The sequence below is a fragment of the Dromiciops gliroides genome, chromosome 3 (assembly GCF_019393635.1).
Source record: "Dromiciops gliroides isolate mDroGli1 chromosome 3, mDroGli1.pri, whole genome shotgun sequence".
Taxonomy (NCBI): Eukaryota; Metazoa; Chordata; class Mammalia; order Microbiotheria; family Microbiotheriidae; genus Dromiciops; species Dromiciops gliroides.
Window position 1 is genome coordinate 265,758,857 of NC_057863.1, and position 23,137 is coordinate 265,781,993.

At 35.7% G+C, this 23,137-nt stretch overlaps 1 protein-coding gene across 2 annotated transcripts in view; it reads right to left on the bottom strand.

Annotated features, from left to right (window-relative positions):
* Positions 1-23,137, bottom strand: part of ERG (ETS transcription factor ERG) — a 292,844-nt gene that overhangs the window by 18,378 nt on the left and 251,329 nt on the right. For both annotated transcript variants that reach the window (XM_043993060.1, XM_043993059.1), the window contains exons 4-6: positions 7,916-8,119; positions 6,482-6,562; positions 3,741-3,812 (exon numbers count right to left, since the gene is read on the bottom strand). In XM_043993060.1, coding sequence (XP_043848995.1) covers positions 3,741-3,812; positions 6,482-6,562; positions 7,916-8,119 — 357 coding nt within the window. The remainder of the gene's footprint in view (positions 1-3,740; positions 3,813-6,481; positions 6,563-7,915; positions 8,120-23,137) is intronic.

A 23,137-nucleotide genomic window follows, 5' to 3' on the forward strand; every position in this document is an offset into this window, starting at 1 on the left:
GAATTAGAAATTGAGGGAATAACTAAACAAGCTATAGTATATGAATGTAATGGAATACCATTGTGCTATAAGAAATTATGAGCAGGTGGATTTCAGAAAAAAACTTGGAAAGATCTACATTAACTCACACTGAGTAAAGTGAGCAGAACCAGGAGGATATCATACACAGTATCAGAAACATTGTATTATGAATGACTTAGTTCTTCTCAGTGATACAATGCTCCAAGATAATTCCAAAGGACTCATGATAAAAAAAAATGCTATCCACATCCAGAGAAAGAACTAATGAATCTGAATATTTTCACTTAATTTTTTTCATGTTTTTTTTTCCTTTTGGCTTGATTCTTCTTTCACAACATAACTAATGTGAAATGTGTTTTACATGATTGCACATATATAATCTACAGCAAATTGCTTACTGTGTTAGGGAGGAGGGATGTGAAGGGAGGAGAGAGAAAATATAGAACTCATTTTTTAAAAATTAATGTTTAAAATTGTCTTTACATGTAATTGGAAAAATTAGAATACTAAATTAAACAAAGAAGAGAGTGAGAGGAGAGAAAATGGATGCTCCTATTATAGGTGGCCTTTTCAAGGAGTTCAACCCCAAAGGGCAGAAAAGTAAAAGGCAAAAGTTAGAAGGGATGGAAGGATCAAATGAGAGGACTGGGCCGGGGGGGGGGGGTTGGGGTTGGTTTGGTTTGGTTTGGTGTGGTTTGGGAGAGACATGAGCATGTTTGTAAGGAATAGAGAAGCAGCCAGTAGACAGAGAAAGATAGAAGACAAGTGATAGAATGGAGATAAAGAAGTAAAGCCACTTTTTCATTTGAGACAAAGGTGAAAGAGGAAATAGTGCCGGAAGGTATTTGAGTGATATGAGATGAGAAAGTAGCGAGAAAAGGGAGTTTACGATAATGCTCTCAATTTTTTCTGTAAAATATAAGGAAAGGCTCTCAATAGAGGGGATGAGAGGTGCAGGAGACAAGAGAAGTATGAGAAAAGCCCCTATGGAGATTAGGATAATGAGTTGGTAAATAAAGTAGGATTAATAAATATAGCAGGATTGGTTGGTTTGTATAGTAGGATTGCCTAGCAGCCGTGAGGCCCAGTTGAGGTTATGTAACATAACGCAACCAGTCAGAATGGTTTTGTGATTTTCATTATCTTTCCACCACACCTGTATAGGAACTAAGGTGGTGAATGGTGGTAGAGATTCAAGGCTAAGGCTTGGCAGGGCATAATCACTGATATGATAAGGGGACCAAGGCATCAAGAAAAGATGATAGCGTAGAGTTGAATTGGTTTATAAAGGTTTCAAGGTAGGGAAAAGTGGAATGTCTAGTGCAAGGAAGATGGTCTAAGAGAAAACTGGGGAGTTTGGAAGGGAGGTTATGGTATGATTTGGTAAGGGAAGAAAGAGACATGGGCATAAAGCTAAAAGATTATGGTCAGATAGAGGGTTTGGAGGATTCTTGAACATAGAGGTGGTGTACTTATGGGTCATGGAAAGATAAAAAATATGACCATTTGTGTGTGACTAAGGTGGGGTGGTTCAGTAGCTTGTGAAAAGTGAATAGATTAAGGAACTGGATGGTTAGGGTTTTTGAGGGAGAGTCAATATGTGTGTTCAAGTCTACTAGGTAAAGAGTTGAGTAGGAGAGAAAAATTAGCTGAGGAAAAAAGAGAAGTCACCTGGAGGTCTGTGGACAACATCTACCAAGATTTTGATTAGGTGGTAGATATGAAGCAGCTAGGTGGTGCAATAGATAGAACACTGGGCTTGGAATCAAGAACACTCCTCTTCCTGAGTTGAAATCTGGCTTCAAATATTTACTAGCTGTGTGACCTTGGGCAGGTCATCTAAATGAAATAACTAAACAACAAAAAATCCTATAAAAAGTCCCAAAGTTGGCAGGTCATCAGATCATGAATCATTTAATTGTGGGCAGCTAAATGGCACAATGGATAGAGCACCAATTTTGGATTTAGGAGTACCTGAGTTCAAATCCAGCCTCAAACACATATTAGCTGCATGACCCTGGACAAGTCACTTAACCCTATTTGCTTCAGTTTCTCATCTGTAAAATGAGCTGGAGAAGGAAATGGCAAACCGCTCCAGTATCTGTGTCAAGAAAGCCCCAGATAGAGTCACAGAAAGATGGACATGACTGAAATAACTCAACGACAAAAGATGTGAGTAGCATGGACCTTAAAGGAAGAGAGGTTACTGAATGATATAGGGAGAGAATCTAAAAATGGAAATGACTGGACCTAAACCTCTACTACCTTAATTAGCAAGCTAAGGGGAATGAAGGAAGGCACAGCCAGTACTGAAAAGGGTGGCTAGATAGACTGTGCCATCAGTGAAAATGAGGTTTCAGTGATTGTTAGACGATAGAAGGAGTAGGGGATTTAGAATAAAAGGAAGTTTGTTGCCTAAGGAATGGGCATTCCAGAGGATACCATGGAAAGGGGCGCAGGGAAAAAGGGAGGTGGAATTTAGTTGGAATTTGGGGTAGTTAGGGTTGAGGGGAATTGGAATAAGGAATCAGGAGGTAGGAGATGGGAATGGAGTTTGGGTAATGACATGCAAGGGTTCAGAATCATTGGGATGTATAAGGTATGACCAGGTGAGAAAAAGTCAAACTGTATCTGGAATACCATCTTCAATTTTAGGTACCACATTTTAGATAGGAGAGGGGAAACCAGAATGGTGAAGGGCCTCAAGAGCCTGTCATACAAGAACTGGCTAAAGTCAGTGGCAATTTTTAGCTTAGACAGAAGAAGACCTAGTTGAGGACAAGACTGGCTGTGATCTTTGTCTTCAAGTATTTTGAATTATCTCATGCGGAAAAGAGATTTGCTGTCTTCTTTTTGGCAAAAGAGAGGAGAGATAGGAGTAATGGTTGCCAGTTGTAGAAAGTTAGTGTTCAGTCATTTGGGGGGAATTTATGACTCTTCCTTATAATACTATACTGACAATACTATGTTTCAGTCATAAATGGAAACACTGTTGATATTAAATCCACTTCCTTTTGGTTGTTTCCCAATATATTAATTAATTAGGAACTAATATATTGTTAACTACATAAAAATCATCAACTGACTTGGAAATTAGGTTCCCCCCGCCCAAGTCATCTCCATATCCTGCTCCCGACTTCATCCTTTCTTTCCCTAAATCTTTCTCATCCCATAACCTCACCTTAGGTTTCACCCCTGGGAAGTGAGTAACTAAAAGATGAGCTTTCATCTTTTCTTGCCCAGAATGAAAACTACGTTCTTCCTTTATTCAGAGAGAACAGTTATTATTTTGATTGATTGTATTTGTGTTTCCAGTACTTAACACAATACCTGGAAAATAGTAACTGCTTACTAAATGCCTCTCTCTCTCTCTCTCTCTCTCTCTCTCTCTCTCTCTCTCTCTCTCTCTCTCTCTCTCTCTCTCTCTCTCTCTCGTGTCCTCCCCTCTCTTCCCACCCCCTCTCATTAAAAGAGATTGCTAAAGCCTACATATAATGAAGTAATTTTCTCTTGTTCTTCGGAGTAGTTATTTGAAGTAATTTTTTGAGTCTTATATGATCTTTGAATGAAATTTGTTACTTAGATTTGGTCTGAAAAAAATCAACAAATGCAGACTAAGACTATCCATGACTATATGCATCATATATATTTCAAATTCACGATATACTCCATGTATATGTACCATAAATAAAAAGGTCACACTGTTGAAATTTTCATACCTGACCTAGATGCAATTCTTTGTGTGGATTCAGGATATACTGAAGTATTTGGAAAAATAAAAGTGGCTCCTCCTATAGACAAAAGGAAAGATAAAACATATGATGCTCTTTTAAGAAAATTATCAAGGTCAGATCTACTTTAAACATCCACAATATACAAGGATAAATGTACATCTCCATGAGCCATGAATAGATTCCAAAAGAAAGAAGTTCTGAAATTTTCATACATTACTTTATTTACAAAGTACTTTTTGTTTTGACTTTATAATTTCCTGACATAGCCATTATCAATAAATGGGAAAGGTAGAAACTTTTACAAAGTATGCAAGCACTTGTAAAACATCATATAATATTCTTGATAATTATTTTGAAAGAATTATAAATGTTTTATGTAAAGGTATTAAAAATTCATTCAAATTTCCATTCCAAATATGGACATTTTTTCTCTTTCTTCTGTTTGCTTCATGCTGCAAAGCAAACAAAATAACTTATGATTCAATGCATCCAGGCTAGAAATTTATTTGTCAAAGGTTTTTAGAGCCAGCTCCTTCAAGAGTTTCTACATCTAGCAATATTCAAAATTATGAAATCACAGATAACTTGAAATTGTCACACCTTTTGAAACCTTTAAAGAAAACTTTAAAATTATGAAACCATATGGAAAAGAGAAATGTTTTTGGCCCTCACATATCTATCTCTTTAGGAAGAAAAAAGCCATTTCTCATTTATTTGTAATTTCTAGCCACTAATAGACTCAAGAGTAATATATACACTTAAAATATTATTTCACTATCTAATAGGTTTCTATTTTTCATTCCACAGAAGCATAGCATTTAGGGTCCTGGAAACAAAGAAAAAAATCAAAATTCAAACAAATCCAAAAAAAATTAGCCCCTAAATGATGACTTTTTCTTTATTCTAATAACCCATGAGGTTTGTCATGCCGGGGTGGGAGTGGGGATAAGCTCCCACTCTCTATAACGTGCTCCAATAGCGTGTGTCTCAAATAGCCTCTGACAACCAAAGCCCAACTCCTGGCCTTCTCGTGGAAGAACTGTTTCCACTACCAGGAGAAGGGGCGAAGGAGAGTTACTGGCACCTTAAAACCAGTTGCTTCGGGCAGGTGGGGCTCATTAGCCTTGGCAGGCAACCCGCCTAGGGGAAGGAAACCCTGATTTTAAACCTCTGCTGCCTTGCAGCTATACCCATATATGGGAAAGGCTTCAGGAGTTAACCCTGAGGAAAAATCAGGCGTCGGAGTCCCTTAGGCAGTTGGATGTTGGACATCACATCCCTCTGGCAACTCCTGCAGTGGCACTGGTGCCAAACTGTATTGGCTCTGCCTCTCCTTTGGATCCACCAATGTTGTGGAGAGGGAAAACCTGCTGCATGGGCAACAGCTTGTTTTCCATATTGCTCCGCCCAGGCCAGCGCCCTGGAGAGGACACTCCAGCTACTCCTCATGAGGTAGATACAACACAGGATGCATCAGTTACCGGTTATAAGTCACTCAGGAGCTGCGGCTCCCGTATCGGACTGCACGGCCACACTGTGGCCTGTGGCTCTTCAAGGCGCTGATCCATGGTCACCTACTACTACTACTACTACTAATGACCCATGAAACAAATTGAAGTCATTTTCAGGACATGTATGCGTATACAAATAGACGTATGTATTTATTCATATATGTGTTATATGTATTTAAATTATTGCACATATTCATACAAAAAAGATTGTTTGCTTGTTGATTTCTATTACTATAGCCTATTAGCTCCCATAGATTCCATTTAGTTTTAGATAGCTTATTGAGTGTATCGAGTTTAACAGGAAACCTCATTGCTAGATTTCATTGCTATACACATGTACATATCTATATGTATATATACAAGCATATGTATGTACACACAAAAGAACAATGTATTCTAACACTACACATACAAAGAAAATGAATGATAAAGGATTAGCTAACATGAAGCATGATATAAATTTTTTTCATTGGAGTTTTGTTGGACTTAGACATATAAGATAATAGTGTCAACAAAATTTTGCGCATTTAGTCAGATGAATTTTTCAATACATACCAAAACTTTTAAAATGACACAATTTTTTTAATTGTCTTTCACACATTCATATAATTTGAAGTTGAGAGAAGTCAAAAGGGAAAATAAAATACCAGCTTAATCCATCTTATGATCCTTTTAGAATGAAGATGATATGGCCATAGGGAAGAGGGGACTGGTAACTGATTTCTAAAAGTGAATTTAAAATGGTTCATAAATGCTTTTCATTCCCATAGAAGCACATAGAATAAGGAGAGAGAGAGAGAGAGAGAATACCTTGATCACTATCCAAGATTTCTGACCTAAAAATAATTCTGTACTTCTAGTTAAACTAATCTTTCAGTCAAGACTGTCATCGCATCCCCCTCCCTCCATCCATCTCTCACAGGCCCTGGAAGGCAGTTAGAAAGTTAAAAGGACTTTTTCTTCATTCATATGTATGTATGTATTATGTAAGTATATGCACATATATGTGTGTATAACATATACATATATAATCTGAATCTATCTATCTATGAAGTTCCTATCATTGGAGAAAAGCCAGGCCTCCATTCATCAAGGAAAAGCATAACCCCAAAAGAACTGTCTCTGTTATACTGACAGAGCATTCTTCCCATTTTTTAACAAGAATCCTTTGCTTAAAAAAACATATCTTTGAGATGGGAATAAAGCCAGTATTACCTGTGTTTCTAGCATGCATTAACCGTGGAGAGTTTTGTAAGGCTTTATCAACATCATCTGAAGTCAAATGTGGAAGAGGAGCTACAAAACAAAACAAAAGTAATCCCAAAATGAAAAAAAATATGAGAATTATCTTTAAAAAATAATTTTTTTCTTTGTATTTGGATGTCAGTTTCAGGGGCATCTTATATTTCTTGTTAGTATGTTGTTGTTTGGTCATTCATATATTCATGTCCATCTCTTTGTGGCTCTGTGAACCAACTGTCCGTTGGATTTTCTTGATAAGGATACTGGAGTGGTTTGCTACTTCATTTTCTAGTTTTATGAAAGCAAAGGTAAAGTGACTTACTCAGGATCATGTAGCTAGTAAGTGTCTGATATTTGAACACTGCTCTTTCTGGTCTTTCTGACTCCAGGCCCAGTGTTCTTATCAATTATACCACCTAGCTGCCCCTCTTAGTATGTTAAAACTATCTTAATTCAAGAAATAAACAAATCTGATCATAGGGAAAGCAATTATAGTGAAATAATGGTGCTGCATTGTCAGTTTTCCCTCCCTTTAAATCTTCTCGCTACTTTTAAAATTAAAAATCTTAATCTCTTTATCTTTTTATATCCTTTCTTTTACTTGTCATTTAAGTAAGTCTGACTTCCATGATTTCTTATTCTGCCAATAATTTGTGCTTCAGATTTAGGCCAAAATTTGGTGGAAGAATTTACCTATTGAGTGGGAAAATACACACCTTCTAACCACATATGAACCTTTTCCTTACATATTGCTTGTATTCTGATTTTTAGTCAACTTGGAGCTATGTGGTGGCATCGCAGTATAAAAATGTCTATAGTGAGAAAACCTAGATTCTAGATCACGTTCTATCACTTAATAGCAGGGTGACTAGACAAATCACTTCATCTCTAAAGGGACTCTATTTCCTCATCTGTAAAATGAGGAGTTTGGATTAGATCTCTAAATTCTCTTCTAGCCCTAAATCCTTACCTCTATGATGAGGAGCAACTTCATTCACATTTGATTTTGGGGGGCAATGGAATTAATTCCACTGAAAGGAAGCATTGGATGGGGTGGGGGGAGTAAGAAGAAGATCAGAAAACCTTGATTCAAAGATTGCCTTTGTCACTTACTACCTTTGTCATCATAGATAACTCACTTAAATTCTTTAGGCCTCAGTTACTCATCTCTAAAATGTAGATACTAAATCTCCTTTAATGTTTTTTTAAAATTTAAATATACGATCTTATCACTATTAGTGTTATATTCTCATTGCAGGTTGATAAATAGCATTTTGCTAACCCAAGATAATAATGTTTCAAGCAGATACTTCTCAAATCAGAAATAAGAAATGGGGTAAATCAGGAAGACCATGTCAATAGTTAATTTATTTTGAAGTTTTGTCCCATTAAAAGAAATTGTCTTACTCTCTCTGAGGTAGTGAAGATGGGAGAGAAGGATATCAGCATTATAACTTGGAGTGAGTCTTTGGAAATCATCTTTGGTCATCTTGCACAGATCCTTCCCATCTATGTTCTGGAACAGCAAGATGTCAACATCTGGAAGACCATATTCTTTCACTGCCCATTCTAGCCATTGCCGGACGTGGTCTGTGCTCCATAACATAGGATCTGAAAGCAAAGTAAATATTGTGAACTCATAATTATTTCAACTTGTCATAGCATTTTTTCCCACTGCATACCTCCAAAAATGAAAATTAATTTTAAGTAAAATAAAAACTATCATTAAAAAGTCAGAGGTTGCAACATATAAATTATTTACAGGTTTTGAATTATTTATGTAAAGACTTCATACCACTGGTGTAGATAACTTAAACTTTATGACAGGGATATAATTTCAGTGATTTAAACAATTTGTAAAATAAATATATATGATATCTTTTGCTAAACATTAATAAATTTATGTAAAAACCCATTGTAAAAATAAGTGTACCCACATAGATCATAAGGTCTTCAATAGCAGAATAAAACAAAAAAACAAAAACATTACAAATCTGGATTATGTAAAAGATTGTTCTTACTTAGCAACAGAATTCAAATTAAAGTGGAAGAACACCAAATTTCTGAACCATACTATGGAATACAAGATTTGGCTAATTGCATGACTCTAGTATTTTTGGGGGAAGGGTTGTTGTTGTTGCTTGGGGTTTGTTTGGGGGGTGGCAGAGTAGAGTTCCATGTTTTACAGACCTGAACCTGAAGAATCTAAGCTGCTATGAAGCACTTTCACATTCCCCAATTATAGAACACATGTCCTGGACTGTTGAAAGCATTTTATGGGATGCAAGCAATATGGTCATACTCCATTGCCATATCAGGCAGGCTATCTCCTACTTATCGAAGTGTGGAAAGAATAGGATATTTCCCCTGGGAAAAAGGACTTTTCAGTTGAAATATAAATAGTTAAGCATTAATCTTGGACAAACCATGAACTTCATAGGATAATAGATTTAAAGTTAGAAGGAACCTTAAATCCCCTCATTTTACAAAAGAGGAAATTGAGGTCTAGAGAAGTTAAATGATTTGGCCAGGGTCCCATAGCTGATTATATAGTTGAGGCAGCATTTTAACTCACATTTTAGTGACTCCCGGTCTAGTCCTTAAAACACTAGACCATGCTGCCTTTTACTATAACACTTTGAGATGAAATGTTTCCTCTAGTTGACACCCAAGATTGCCATTAACTTCCAATCAGTAATGGACTTACTGAAACCTGAATTAAGAGGCAGGAGATATAGTTTCTAGTCCCAATTCTGCTACTAACTATGACATTGGACAATTCACTTAATCTATGTCTCAGACTCCTCAGTAATAAAATGAAATGGTTAGATCAGACCATCCCTAAGGTCTTTTCTTTTTTTTTTTTTTTTAGTGACGCAATTGGGGTTAAGTGACTTGCCCAGGGTCACACAGCTAGTAAGTGTTAAGTGTCTGAGGCCGGATTTGAACTCAGGTACTCCTGACTCCAGGGCCGGTGCTCTATCCACTGTGCCACCTAGCTGCCCCAGGTCTTTTCTTGATATAGCTTTCTATGATCTTGATGAAGAATCAAGGTATGTGTGTATGTGTGTGTGTGTGTGTGTACACATATATACATACATATACGTGTGTACACATATATACATACATATATGTGTGTAAACATATATACATACATATATAGGCAAACACACATATGGTCACTTAGCTGCCCCATGATGACATCTTTAGAGTAAAATTGAGGGGGGAGGGAATTGCACTGGAGCAGGGGGAAGGGGAGAGGTAGAATGGGGTGAAATTTCACATGAAAGAAGCAGGAAAGGGCTTATGGAGTGGAGGGAGAGATGGGGGAGGAGTGGGGCAGTGAATGAGCCTTACACTCATCAGAATTGACTCAAAGACCTTACTTACTCTCATCAGAGTTGGCTCAAGGAGGGAATAACATACATACTCCGTTGGGTGGAATAATCTATCTAACCCTGCAGGAAAGTAGTAGGGGAAGGGGATAAGGATAGAGGGGTGAAAAAAGGGAGGGCAGTGTGGGGGAGGGGGTAGTTAGAAGCAAAACAGTTTTGAGGAGGGATAGGGTAAAAGAAGATCTAAAATAAAGTAAATATCATGGGGAAGGAATAGGTTGAGGGAAACAGTTAACAATAGTAACTGAAAAAAAAAATTTGAAACAGAGGCAAGAGTAATGGTGATGATGATTGCTGGATTGATGATATTGGAGGAAGATGAAGACTGATTGATGATGAGGAGAATTGAATAATGAAGATAAGGATAAATTGATTATGAGGGGGATTGATTGGGAATGATGATGACAAAATGCATGGTACCTACTTTGCTGGGCTATCATGAAGAAAATTCTTTGTCAGGTATAAGGTTGCAATAATCAACCTCATGGGTTTATTGTAAGGAAATCTCTCTTTAAAGTACTATATAAATGTAGTTTACTATTAAAAATGATGAGCAGGATGCTATCAGAAAGACCTGAAAGGACCTGCATGAGCTGATGCAAAGTGAAATGTACTGTTTATAAAATAACAGCAATATTGTGAGATGATCTGCGGTGAATGACTTGGTTATTTTCAGCAATGCAGTAATCCAAGGCAACTCTGAACATCTTATGAAAAATGCAGTCCATCTACAGAGAGAGAACTGATGGTATCTGAATACAAATTGAAGGGTAATTTTTTTGTTTGGAGGATAATAAAAGCATCTATCTCCCAGGGCTGTTGAAAGTATCTAATGAGATAATATTTGTAAAGCACTTAACACATTGCATGGTACATAGTAGGTGCTAAACAAATGGTAGTTGTCATTATTATTAATATTATTATTATTATCACAGTATTTTGTACATAATTAACAAATTCTTCACAGATTCACAATACATCAGACTCAGAATAGAACATGAAGAAAACTTTCAATGTTTCTAGCTTTTCCTTAACACAAAGAAATCAACTCTCTAACAACCCTGTTTTCCCAGCAATGTTATATTCCATCCTAGGATGTTGTAGTCTCCTGAGAGAATAAAAATTAAGGTAACCCTAGGTGCAATAGAAAGATGAAGGGTAAATATAAGTAGGTTGCAGCAGCATATTTCCACAGATGAATTATATGCAAAAAAAGGCATAAGGATTACCACCTAATAAAGTCTCACAGTTCTGTGAGGGATAACGGATGGACAGACTAAGTCCTATACTGGTAGAGCTAGAGCAAATATCCTAGCACATTAAATGCATTTTCTGTGGACAATATCATCTTCTACTACTACTACTACTACTACTACTACTACTACTACTACTACTACTACTGCTGCTGCTGCTGCTGCTGCTGCTGCTGCTGCTGCTGCTGCTGCTGCTGCTGCTGCTACTACGACTACTACTAATAATAAAAATAATAAAGAAGTACATAAGAATTACATAAGATGGAAAAACACAGATATATCAATGAGATCACACATCTCTTTAAATATTGAATTGTCCCCAACTGCCTTATTAAATAATATAAAATATTTATATAATCTTTCTTCCAAAAAAGGGAGAATAGAAGGCCTCAAGCATTTGCTTCCCATATTCTAGAAAAAGGGGGATAATTATCTAATGGAGCATCCTGGAATATTAGATGTCATATAAGGGCTACTCAACTGTTATATGCCCTAGGATGTGCTAGATGGAATATAACATTCGGTATTGTGATCTTAAGTGAAAAGGAAGTCTGGTTTAAGAAGTGATATTTTAGTTTGTACTGGGAATAGTCCAAAAGAAAGCCTCTTCCTCAGGACACTTCTCTTGGTGAGGAGTTAGCAAAGCTGTACTACCACTACTCAACTGTCATGCCACAGAAGATCATCCTGAAATTATGCATGACTACATGCAAATGAACTATAAAATGTTTAGCAGTGGTCCCCAAAGCCCTACTTTGACAACAGTTAGTGCTACTTTAAATAGCAGCACCAAAGTACTAAAAGCACTAAAAAAAAATGTGTAGAAAGATATCTGCATAAGTTGTTGGCTACTTAGATTTAGAAGAGAACAAGAAATGAACAGAGGTTAGAATTAAAATTAGTATGTTCCAATGCAGCAGTGAATACCCTAAGGTTGAAATAAATATTCAGATTTTTTTTAGAAACATCAACTTTTTTGATATGAGGGAGTTTCAGTAAAACTGTATAAGTCACATGAATTAATGTGCAAAAATATTTCTTAAGAAAAAGTATATGCTTTCAGTATATACTTCAGTATAAGCTTCATATGCTTTCATATGATTGAAGAAATGGCTAAAGAGCTAACATTCCAACATAATAGTACAATGTTCTTCTGATCTGAAGGGTCACAGTTCATAATTTCTGCACTTATGGAATGCTTTAAGTCTACTATAAAGCTTGAGCAGTGGAAGGTTTTTTTTTTCTTTCTCTTTTTTCCCAAGGCCATGAGGGTTAAGTGACTTGCCCAGGGTCACACAGCTCGTAAGTGTCAAGTGTCTGAGGTCAGATTTGAACTCAGGTCCTCCTGAATCCAGAGCTGGTGCTTTATCCACTGCTCCACCTAGCTGCCCTCAGTGGAAGGTTTTAAGCAAGATTCTCCCTAACATCCTGGTTTCAAGGGAAAAGCCATTTCAGCTTAGTAAAGGAGCAACTATCTAGGGGAGCTGCTCTGCCACAACTAGATAGACTTTCCTCATTTTCCCTTTTATTATTGTTATTTTTTCTTAAATGGTACAGTCTCAAAATTCAAGAGTACTGGCTCTGAAGTCAAAGGGCCCAGGTTAAAATCCAACTTTTGAGGATTACCCATGTAACCTTGGGCAAATCACAACTTCTCTTGTCTCCTTTTCCTTATCTACAAAATGGGTGGTGGAGAGGTTGGACTAGAGAGCCACTAAGGTCCCTTACAACTCTAAATCTGTGATTCTATGGTTTCTCAATGTACTTCTCATGGCTTTGACTTCACACTGGATTTCATTTTAGTGTTAGGAATTTGTGTTTCTTTTTGAGCAGCAATGAAAATAAAAGTTTTTTTTTAGAAAGGTCCTTATAATAAAGAGGACAGTAACAAGAATAATAGTTGCTGTAAGGTTATGTTTTCAGTTTAAAAGCATTCCCATGGGGGTGGCTAGGTGGTGCAGTGGATAAAGCACCGGCCCTGGATTCAGGAGTACCTGAGTTCAAATCTGGCCTCAGACACTTGACACTTACTAGCTATGTGACCCTGGGCAAGTTACTTAACCCCCATTGCCCCGCAAAAAAAAAAAAAAAAAGCATTCCCATACACATTTGTTATTCCAATATCATGCAAACTCCTTGAAGACAAAGAATTTACCCATACATAGTAGAAATTTAACAAATTCCTTTCAGATTACATTGATTAGTCTCAAAATACTCCATGGTCTAGATAGTCATACCAGAGATACTGGTAAATCTCACACATGAAATTAATATCAGACCTTCCTTGCCCATTCCAGCCTATGCTGATCATATATTCCTCTGAAATCTCTTATATAGTGTAAGGAAGTTGGCCTCTGAAAGCCCACTTTCCCATCACAGAAAGAAACTTACTATTATCTCTTACCTGGACTCATTGAAATTTACCTCCTCTTGGACTTTTCTACTGTCTTTTTAATTCAACCTTTTTTTTTTTTTTTTTTTGGCAATTGCTTTCACTTCATAGAGGCATAACAAGGTGTGGTTCGATTTTTCACAGTTGGTTTAACAACACCTTATCCACAATTTAGTTTGTGTGATTGGATTCTTGGGTTTTCAGAGGTCAGTTCCCTTACAATATCATTTGCCTCTAGCCTTGATTTAGCTACTTAAGTGTAAGTCAGACTTTGGTTTTTCATGTCTATTTAGTCTACTTCTTGTGGTTGTGTGTCTTGTTTCCCAATGGTTTGTGGAAACTTCTGAATTGAGTTGAATTTGCTCAATTCTACTCAAAGAAGTGCCTAGTAAATGTGAAGTGCGTGCATCTCTAGTTTGATGTGTTGGGGGCAAGAAAAAAAAAGTAGAAGATTAGCATCTGTTCACCAAATCTATGACCTTGTTATTAGAGATATATCAGATTTATGTGCTTACAATATATGTTAAAATACCCACACCCATTCAGGGTAAAAATGTCAAGTTTAAAAGTTTTAGTAATATGCTGTTCTATTTCATTTTGGGAACTAAAACAAACACTGTCAAAAGAAAAGAAAGTTTCAAAATGCCATGACCTATGAAAATCCAGAGTCTATTGCAATTTTTACATCATTTTGTAACTTAAGCTACATTGTAAGAAAGGTGGTTGAGGTCTCTGCCTTCCTCTTTGTTAGCACACTGACAAACAAGCTGTTAGGTCCCAGCGAAAATAAAAATTTTGGCAAAGAGAGGTTTTACCAAATACAGTACACTTACAGCACAAATTAAATGCCATATCCCATAGCAGATTGTTGAAGGATGTTGCTCTGAATCTCTAAAATGTTAATTTCACTGTGGAATTGTGAATTCAGATTTTTTTCTAAAACTGTTAGTTGAAAAGAATTAAAAACACCTAGAAACCAGACAACTAAACCTCTGCTCAAGTTCTTTTTTGGCTATGTCTGTATGATACCTACTATGAACTGGATATAAGCTAAATATGCTTTTTTACTAACTTGCAGAGAGCATGATGGGAGTGAGAGGGATAGCAAGAAGGAAAAGGAGAAGATTCAGTCCCTGAAAGCAGTAAAAGATAGGCTTCACTATTTAATAAAAATTCACATATTCATTAAACACAAATTCAATTCAAAATGTTTTGTGTTTTTAGTTCAGTTCATTTATTGCTTTTATACATAGCCTTTATAACAGATATACTCCATAAATCTATACATCTGACCATATCTCAGTGAAGAAGCCAAAAAAAGATACAAAGGTTTTTTTCTAATATGCTTACTCCTTTTTGTAAAGTGCTACATGCCATGTATTAAATGGTAAAGTTAGAATATGTTAAAAATTGATTTTGTTTTGAACCCATTTTGAGAATTTCACAATGGTCCTTAGGAAATTAGGGACAATCTGGATACGAAATATAAGATAGGAAGCTCATCTAAATTATTAAAAGATCAAAGTACAAATAAAACAGTTTCCTAAGCATGTAAATCCTACAAATATTCTAATTTCACCCCAAACTATATGCTTTTCATGCCTAATGTGAACTTGACCTTGACTGTAATAGTATCTAAATACTTAAATTTAGTAAAGGTATCTTAGAGTAGTAGAATATTGGGACTGGAGCCTACAAAAACTAGATTTAAGCCCTTCCTGTCACACTCATTAGCTGAATGTACTTGGGAAAGTCACTCAACCTTCCTCATCCTGTTTCCTCAACTATAAAGTGAAGAGTTGGGCTAGACTGAACTGCTAAGTTTCCTTCTAGGCTTACATCTGTGATCCTATAATTCTATCATTCTTGCCACACTGAATCTTGATGTGCCTCAAATAGCTCTCTAGTTTTCCTCAGTTAAGTAATGGATAGGATTTAAATTCACAACACTGATGAAATCACCAATACTATTTCATATTTGCCTATCTAATTTTCTTATTCATAATTTGTTTCAGTGTTCTCTTTTGCTTTACCCTTATGATGCAGCAAGAATCACTCCTAGGTATAATGTTTAGCAATCCATTAATAATCAATAGCCATTTCTCAAGTATCCAACCACTGTGCTATGCAGTGGGCATAGATACTAACCTTGAAATAATCCTTAATCTGAATAAATTTATCCTCTAATAATAGTGGATGCTGTGAAGATGATAATGGCACTGATTTCAATATCTTCATGGCATCATTGGGGAACTAAGATTATGCAATAAAGATTTTTGTGCATTTGTGTATGCAGGTGAAAACTTGGCAAATAACTGAAAGAACTGCAACTTGCAAAATCAGCCACAACACGTACTCTTACATCAACTGAATAACTGTAGAGATATTAAGCAATAAAGAAAGAGACTGACCATAATAAAGAATTATTTCTTCAATGCCCATCAAGTGGGGAAAAGTTAGCCTTTTACTGAGACATTTTAATATTCATTCATGTGTGCCTCAATTCGCTCTCATTATATGTTACGTATTGTGTCATATACTGTGACTCAACTAAAGGCTTGCCCCCTACCTTCTGTCAATGGTGCAGGGTACATGACTACTGTACTTCTGAATCCTCATACCTGCATAATAATTTTGGAGGAAAAGGTGAGAGTGAATAAGTCCCAATACCTCTAGCCTTTTCCTGGCAGTCTTTGAGACTGTAGGCACTGTTAGTCATCTGCTACCTTCTGATAATCCAGTGGCTAAGAAACTACCCAGGAAGCTAGGTGACAGAGCAACAAGCCTGGAGCCAAGAACACCTGAGTTTAAATCTTGCCTCAGACATTTACTAGCTATGCTACCCTGAGTAAGTCACCTAATGCTGTTTGCCTCACTTTCCTTGTCTGTAAAATGAGCTAGAGAAGGAAATGGCAAACCACCCCAGTGTCTTTACAAATGTTATTGGATTAGGTAAACTGGCCAGCTGACATGGGTCTTCTTCTTGAGAAGACACACCTTGAAGCAAGAGAGATAATCAAGGTGTGTCTACTCAAGAAGACCCATGTCAGATAGCCAGTTTACCTAACCCTATAACACAAAGAAAACCCAAATGGGGTCATGAAGAGTCAAACACAAATGAAATGACTCAACAACAAGAAACTACCAGTATCCTTTACTGTCTCTGTCCCGGTATTATTCAAAAATTGGCCACATGAGAGAAAACTATCTCTAACTCTCACCACTCATTCCAATTCTCCTTAATCTTATCCTAGGTATACCCCCATTCAAATCCTGCCCCTGCTTTCACTGATCTCTTTAGAATTCCCATTCTATAGTGAATAAACTTCCCTTTATCCTGCACAATTTGCTTCATATTCCTTCTGTGTTGAGGCCTGTCCCTTACTGCCATGAGCAAACTTTCTTTTTGCCATAATTTCAGCAATTTCTCCACCTTTACGCATGATTAAAATTTTCTCTTCTATATAAATCTTAATTGTTGTTGTGCACTAGCCCGTTGGTTATCCTTCTTTCTTTCTCATGGAGTTCAGCACCTGGGTCTCTATCTTGCTTCTGAACTCTTGTATTTATACTAGGGTATTTCAACACCCATTTTAGTGCTCCTTCAAGCTCCCCAACCTCTTAGTTCTTTAATGTCTTTGAGATATCTCTATTACCCACTCCTTCATTCTATCTACTCCATTTATACCTATTCTATCCTCCTCTTGATGTTGCTCATGCACACAAAAGAATGATCATATTCTAGATTTCATGATTACCCACCATTTTTTCATTTTAAAAAACTCTGACATTCATCTATCTGATCATATCATACTATCATATGGCTCTGTGCCTCACCTCTTCCAAAGCTATTCTTCACCTTCTAGTTTCTCCATCACTCAGTACCCCTGGTATAATTTCACTTTCTTCTCTCTCAAATCTTGCTCTTAAAATGAACAAATGCAATTCTACCTTGTCATTTTCTCTTGAATCCTTCACAAATCAAACTCCATCCCTGCATTAACTCCCATCATTCATGTCCTCAGCTCATGTTATTACTGAATAAAGCTACAGGAAGTCAGCAACTATAGTTACTGAGTACACTTTAAAAGTATATTTTCCAATTATAACTGGGCCCTCACTGAAGCAGAAAAAGAGGCTGAATATGAAGAAGAAATAATATGGGTCAAGAGGCATACTCAAAAGAAGAGAGTAACTCTACAAGAACTATGAGCATAGCCTCAGAGAGAAAAAGAAATGGCTTGACCACAACTACAAGAGTACCTGGAAGAAATGAGTTAAGAAAATTTTTAAAAAGAAAATTTTAAGTGAAATGAGAGTTCTGTGGAAAAGATTTAGAAGCAGTATATCCAGTTTGGAGAATAAGGTAGCAAATATTACCCAAGTAAAAGTCCTTCTAGCAACAGGAAATTGTTATTTATCAAGTTCTAAAAAGTATTCCTTTGATCATTTGATTGGTATAGCAATAAAAGTGGAAATTAGCTTTGGTAATATTGCCAAATTGCCATTTTAAAAAACACATTATATTGGTATGACCCAACCATGAACACTGAAGATTCATCCAGCTATTTAACTTGTTAATTATTACTTTTAGGAGCACTTTGAAATTGAATCTATATGAATATTTTATGTACTTTCATAAATTAATCCCCAGATATTGTGTTCTTTTTGTACTTATTTAGAATGGAATTTCTATTTCTTGGATTTTGGTTTAATTATATAGAAATGCAATTGATTTTTAGGGTTTTTCTGTAGCCTGTAACTGTTCATTTTCTCGATTAATATCTTTGCTGATTCATAGAATTTTCAGAGTAAACTATCATATCATCAGCAAATAGGTATACTTTTATTTCCTCTTTATGTCTTTAATTTCTTTCTCTTGTTTTATTGCTATTGCTATCATTTCCAGAAACATCAGATAATAGTAGGGAGTATGGGCATCTTTGATTCAGTAAATATTTTTTGGAAAAGATTTACCCATTGTATACAATACTTGCTTTTGGTTTTAGATAGATATTTTTTATGATATTAAAAAATCCTCTAGGCCTCTACTTTACTTTTATCATAAACTAATATTGTACTTTATTAAAGGCTTTTTATGTATCTACTAAGATAATCTTATAATTCTACATGTTTTTTCTTTTTAATAGTATTGATTATGTTGTTGTTTTTCCTGATGTTGGACCATTCTTTCATCCTTGCTATGGGTCCAAGTTGGTTATAAAAAATAATTTCTTGGTTAAGTCACTGTAATCAATTTGGCAAGATTTAGTATAAAATTTTTGAATTTATATTCATTATTGATATTGGTTTGTAGTTCTCCTGTGTTTTAGTCTACCCTGGTTTAAGTTTTAGGATTATATTTGTCTTATAAAATATTATGATAGGATATTCTCTTAATTTTTGAGAAAATTTTGTGTTGAATGGTCACTAATTATTATTTTTTTACTTTAAAAAATTTATTTGTAACATTGATTTTTTTAATGTTGAGTTCCAAATTCTTACCCTCTCTCCCAACCCTACCTTACCCATTGAGAAGGCAAACAATATGATTATACATGTGAAGTCATTCAAAAATGTATCTATTATTCAGGTTGCCAAAAAAAGCAATAAAAACAAGATCAGTAAAAAAAATGTATGTTTCAATATGTACTCGGTTCATCAGTTCTCTGCAGGTGGGTAGAATTTTTATGATGAATCCTTTGGAATTTTTTTTACATCATTATCTTGATGAGAGTAGCTGTCTTTAGCGGTTGATAATCATTATGGTATTACTGTTACTGTAAATAATATATTCCTGGTTCTGCTCATTTCATTCTACATCAGGTCCTATAAGTCTTCCCAGATTTTTTCTGCAAGCATCCTACTCATCCTTTCTTATAGTACAATAGTATTCCATCAAAATTATATACCACAACTTGTTCAATCATTCCTCAGTTGAAGGCTATCCCCATAATTTCCACTTCTTTGACACCACAAAAAAGATGTTACAAACAGTTTTGTATACATAGTTTGTTTTCTCATTTTATCCTATCTCATTGGGATACTGACCTAGTAGTGGTCAAAGAGACACATTTTTATAGCCCTTTGGGCATAGCTCCAAATTGTTCTCCAGAATGGTTCAACCAGTTCATAACTCCATTAATGGTGTACCTGGGGTGTATGGGTGTTCAAAAAGATTAGCACTTCTAGTGTGAGGGTTTGCTGAGCACTTTTCAGGTCTGTTCATCTGCCTTTTGTGTCCACCTGGCACTCAATTCTCACTTAAAGTTTCAATAAGCCTGCGCAGTGGCTATACCCAATAAATTATCTTAGCAGACAGGCTAAACCAGATTGAGGGTAACCAACAAGCTAAAAACCTATTAGCGAGTTGGGGAGGGGGGTGTCTACTCAAATCCTGTGAAGACTTCCCCCAGTGAAACAGGTGGATGAGCACAACTTATTCCAATGGCCACAAAGCAGGTGCTGTGGAGCATTTAGAACTTGTTCAGACATCAAACCTACCAAGGTCATCCACTGCATCCTGAGCCATGACCAATCATCCTAACTTCTGTCTTGCCACTGGACCTAGATGACTTTTGGAAGAGGAATTGAGGCTGACAACTTTGGGAAACTCTGCCTCACTTAAATCCAGTTCACCCAGGAGTCAAGATAGCACCCTATGATGTTATTGTTCTGCTTTTTTTTTTTTCCAGGGCAATGGGGGTTAAGTGACTTGCCCAGGGTCACACAGCTAGTAAGTGTCAAGTGTCTGAGGCCGGATTTGAACTCAGGTACTCCTGAATCCAGGGCCAGTGCTTTATCCACTGCGCCACCTAACCGCCCCCTATTGTTCTGCTTTGACAATGAAGGGCAAACAACAACAAGAAGTTTACCTATTTTTCCACATTCCCTCTTGCATTTATTATTTTCCTTTTCTGTTAGCCAATTTGATAGGTGTGAGGTGTACCTCAGAGTTGTTTTATTTGCATTTCTCTAATCAGTAAATATTTGAACATTTTTACCTGAGACTATTAATAGTTTTGATTTATTCTTCTGAAAACTACCTGTTCATATCTTTGGCCATTTATTAATCAGGGAATGACTTATTTTTATTAATTTGACTCAATTCCCTATGTATTTGAGAAACGAGGCCTTTATCAAAGAAAATTGCTATAAATATTTTTCCAGTTTTCTGCTTTCCTTTAAATTTTGACTATGTTGGTTTTGTGCAAAACCTTTTATATTTCATGTAATACAAAGTATCCATTTTACTTCCCATGATCCTCTCTATCTCTTGCTTGAACAGAAACTTTTTTCTTATGCATAGATCTGACAGGTACAATTTCTGATGCTTCCCTAAGCTTTCCTTACTTATGATATCACCCTTTATATCTATTACCTATTTTGACTTATTTTGGCACATTTTGGGAGATGTTGGTCTCTGCCTAGTTTCTGCCAAACTACTTTTCCCAGAAATTTTGTCAGATGGTGAGTTCTTGTTCCAAAATCTTGGACGTTTATAACAAGTACTGAATACCTCATCTATTCCACTGATTCACAGTGGATGATTACCACTTTCTAATACAGCTTGAAATCTGGAACTGCTAGGCTCCCTCCCTTTATATTTTCTTTCTCATTGACTACCTTGATGCTCTTGACCTTTTGCTCTAGGTGAATTTAAAGGATCATGTTCAACTCCTAATATCCTGCAACTTTGCTAAAGTTGTTAATTCTTTCAACAAGCTTTTCATCTGATAATCTGGGGTTCTCTAATTCTATCATATCATCTGCAAAGAGTGATAGTTTTGTTTCCTTGTTACCTATTTTTATTCCTTCAATTTTTTTCTTGCCCTATTTGTATAGTTAGCATTTCTAATAAAATATTGAATAATAATAATGATATTGGAATGCTTGCTTGAGCCCTTTGGGTGCTTTCACACCCTATTGGGAAAGCTTCAAGATTACCCCCATTACAGGCAACACTTGCTCTTGTTTTTAGATAGATTCTCCTTACCATTATAAGAAAAGCTACATTGATAACTATGTTTTCTATTGTTTTTAAAAAGAATGAGTGTGTTTTTTGTCAAAAGCTTTTTCTGCATCCATTTGTATAATGATGTGGTCTTTGCTGGCCTTCTTTTGATATGATAATTATACTGATAGTTTTTCTTATAATGAACCAGCCTTTCATTCTTGGTATAAACCAGTCCTCTGATCTTTGTGATGTATCAAACCATATTTATGTCATTAATGGACTTTGGTAGGATTTCTTTACGTACTTTTTTAAATAGTTCATATAGTACTGGGATTAGATAGATAGATAGATAGATAGATAGATAGATAGATAGATAGATAGATAGATGATGGGTAGGTAGGTAGGTTGGTAGGTAGGTAGATATAGCATCTGGTCCTGGGAATTTTTTGGAGGGATCTTGTTCAATTTCATTTTCTGAGGTATCATTATTGAAGTATTCTATTTCTGGGTCACTTGTAAATTTTTCAAATATTTATCCTTTTTATCTTGATTGCCATAACTCCTAATAATTTCATTAATATCCCCTTCATTGGTGGTACATTTACTCTTTTGATTTTTTATTATGGTAATTTGGTCATCTTCTTTTTTAAATAAAATTAAAATTAGCCGATGCTATATCTATTTTATTGTTTTTCCCAAAAATATACCTCCTAGTTTTATTACTTAATTTTTTTTAACTTTAAATTTTCTTAATCCCTCCTTGACTTTCATGATTTCCATTTTGGTGTTTAATTGAGGATTTTAAATTTGTTCTTTATTTGGATTTTTAATTGCATGCCTAATTTGCTGATCTGCTTTTTCTCCACTCAATACTGCTTAGCTGTGTCCCACAGATTTGGGTGTTTTCTCATTGTTGTCATTATCTTTAATGAAATTGATTGTTTATAAGCTTTGTTATTTGACCCATTCATTCTTTAGGATTACATTATTTAGTTTTGATTTGATTTTTGATCTATATTTCCAGGGATTTTTATTTTTTTTGTCAGTCACTAAAACACTGCATGTTTATTATTAGTCTATCAATAAACACTTATTAACTATCTACTGTGTGGGAGGTGCTAGGCAATATGCTAGGGAGACAAAGAAAGACAAAAGACAGTCAATGACCTTAAGGAGATCACAATCTAACTGGGGGAAACAAAGTACATACAATTATGTAAAAACAAGCTATATACAAGAAAAATAGGAAATAATCAATAGAAGGATGGCACTAGAATTTATATAGTACTTTAAAGAGACACTTCCTTACAATGACCCCATAAAGTTGATTATCGAAACAACAGTAATAGATAACTTTTATATAGTACCTTAAACTTGACAAGGAATTTTCTTCACAATAGCCCAGCAAAATAAGTACCATACATTTTGCCATCATCATCATCAATCAGTCATCAATTGAGCATCATCCATCAATCCTCATCATTGTCAATCAATCCTCCTCATCATCAGTCACTCCTCATCATCCATCACTCCCCATCTTCCTTCAATCATCATCCATCTATCCATCAATCAATCCATCATCATCATCTTCCATTACTCTTGCCTCTTCACAATTGCTGTTGTTAACTGTTT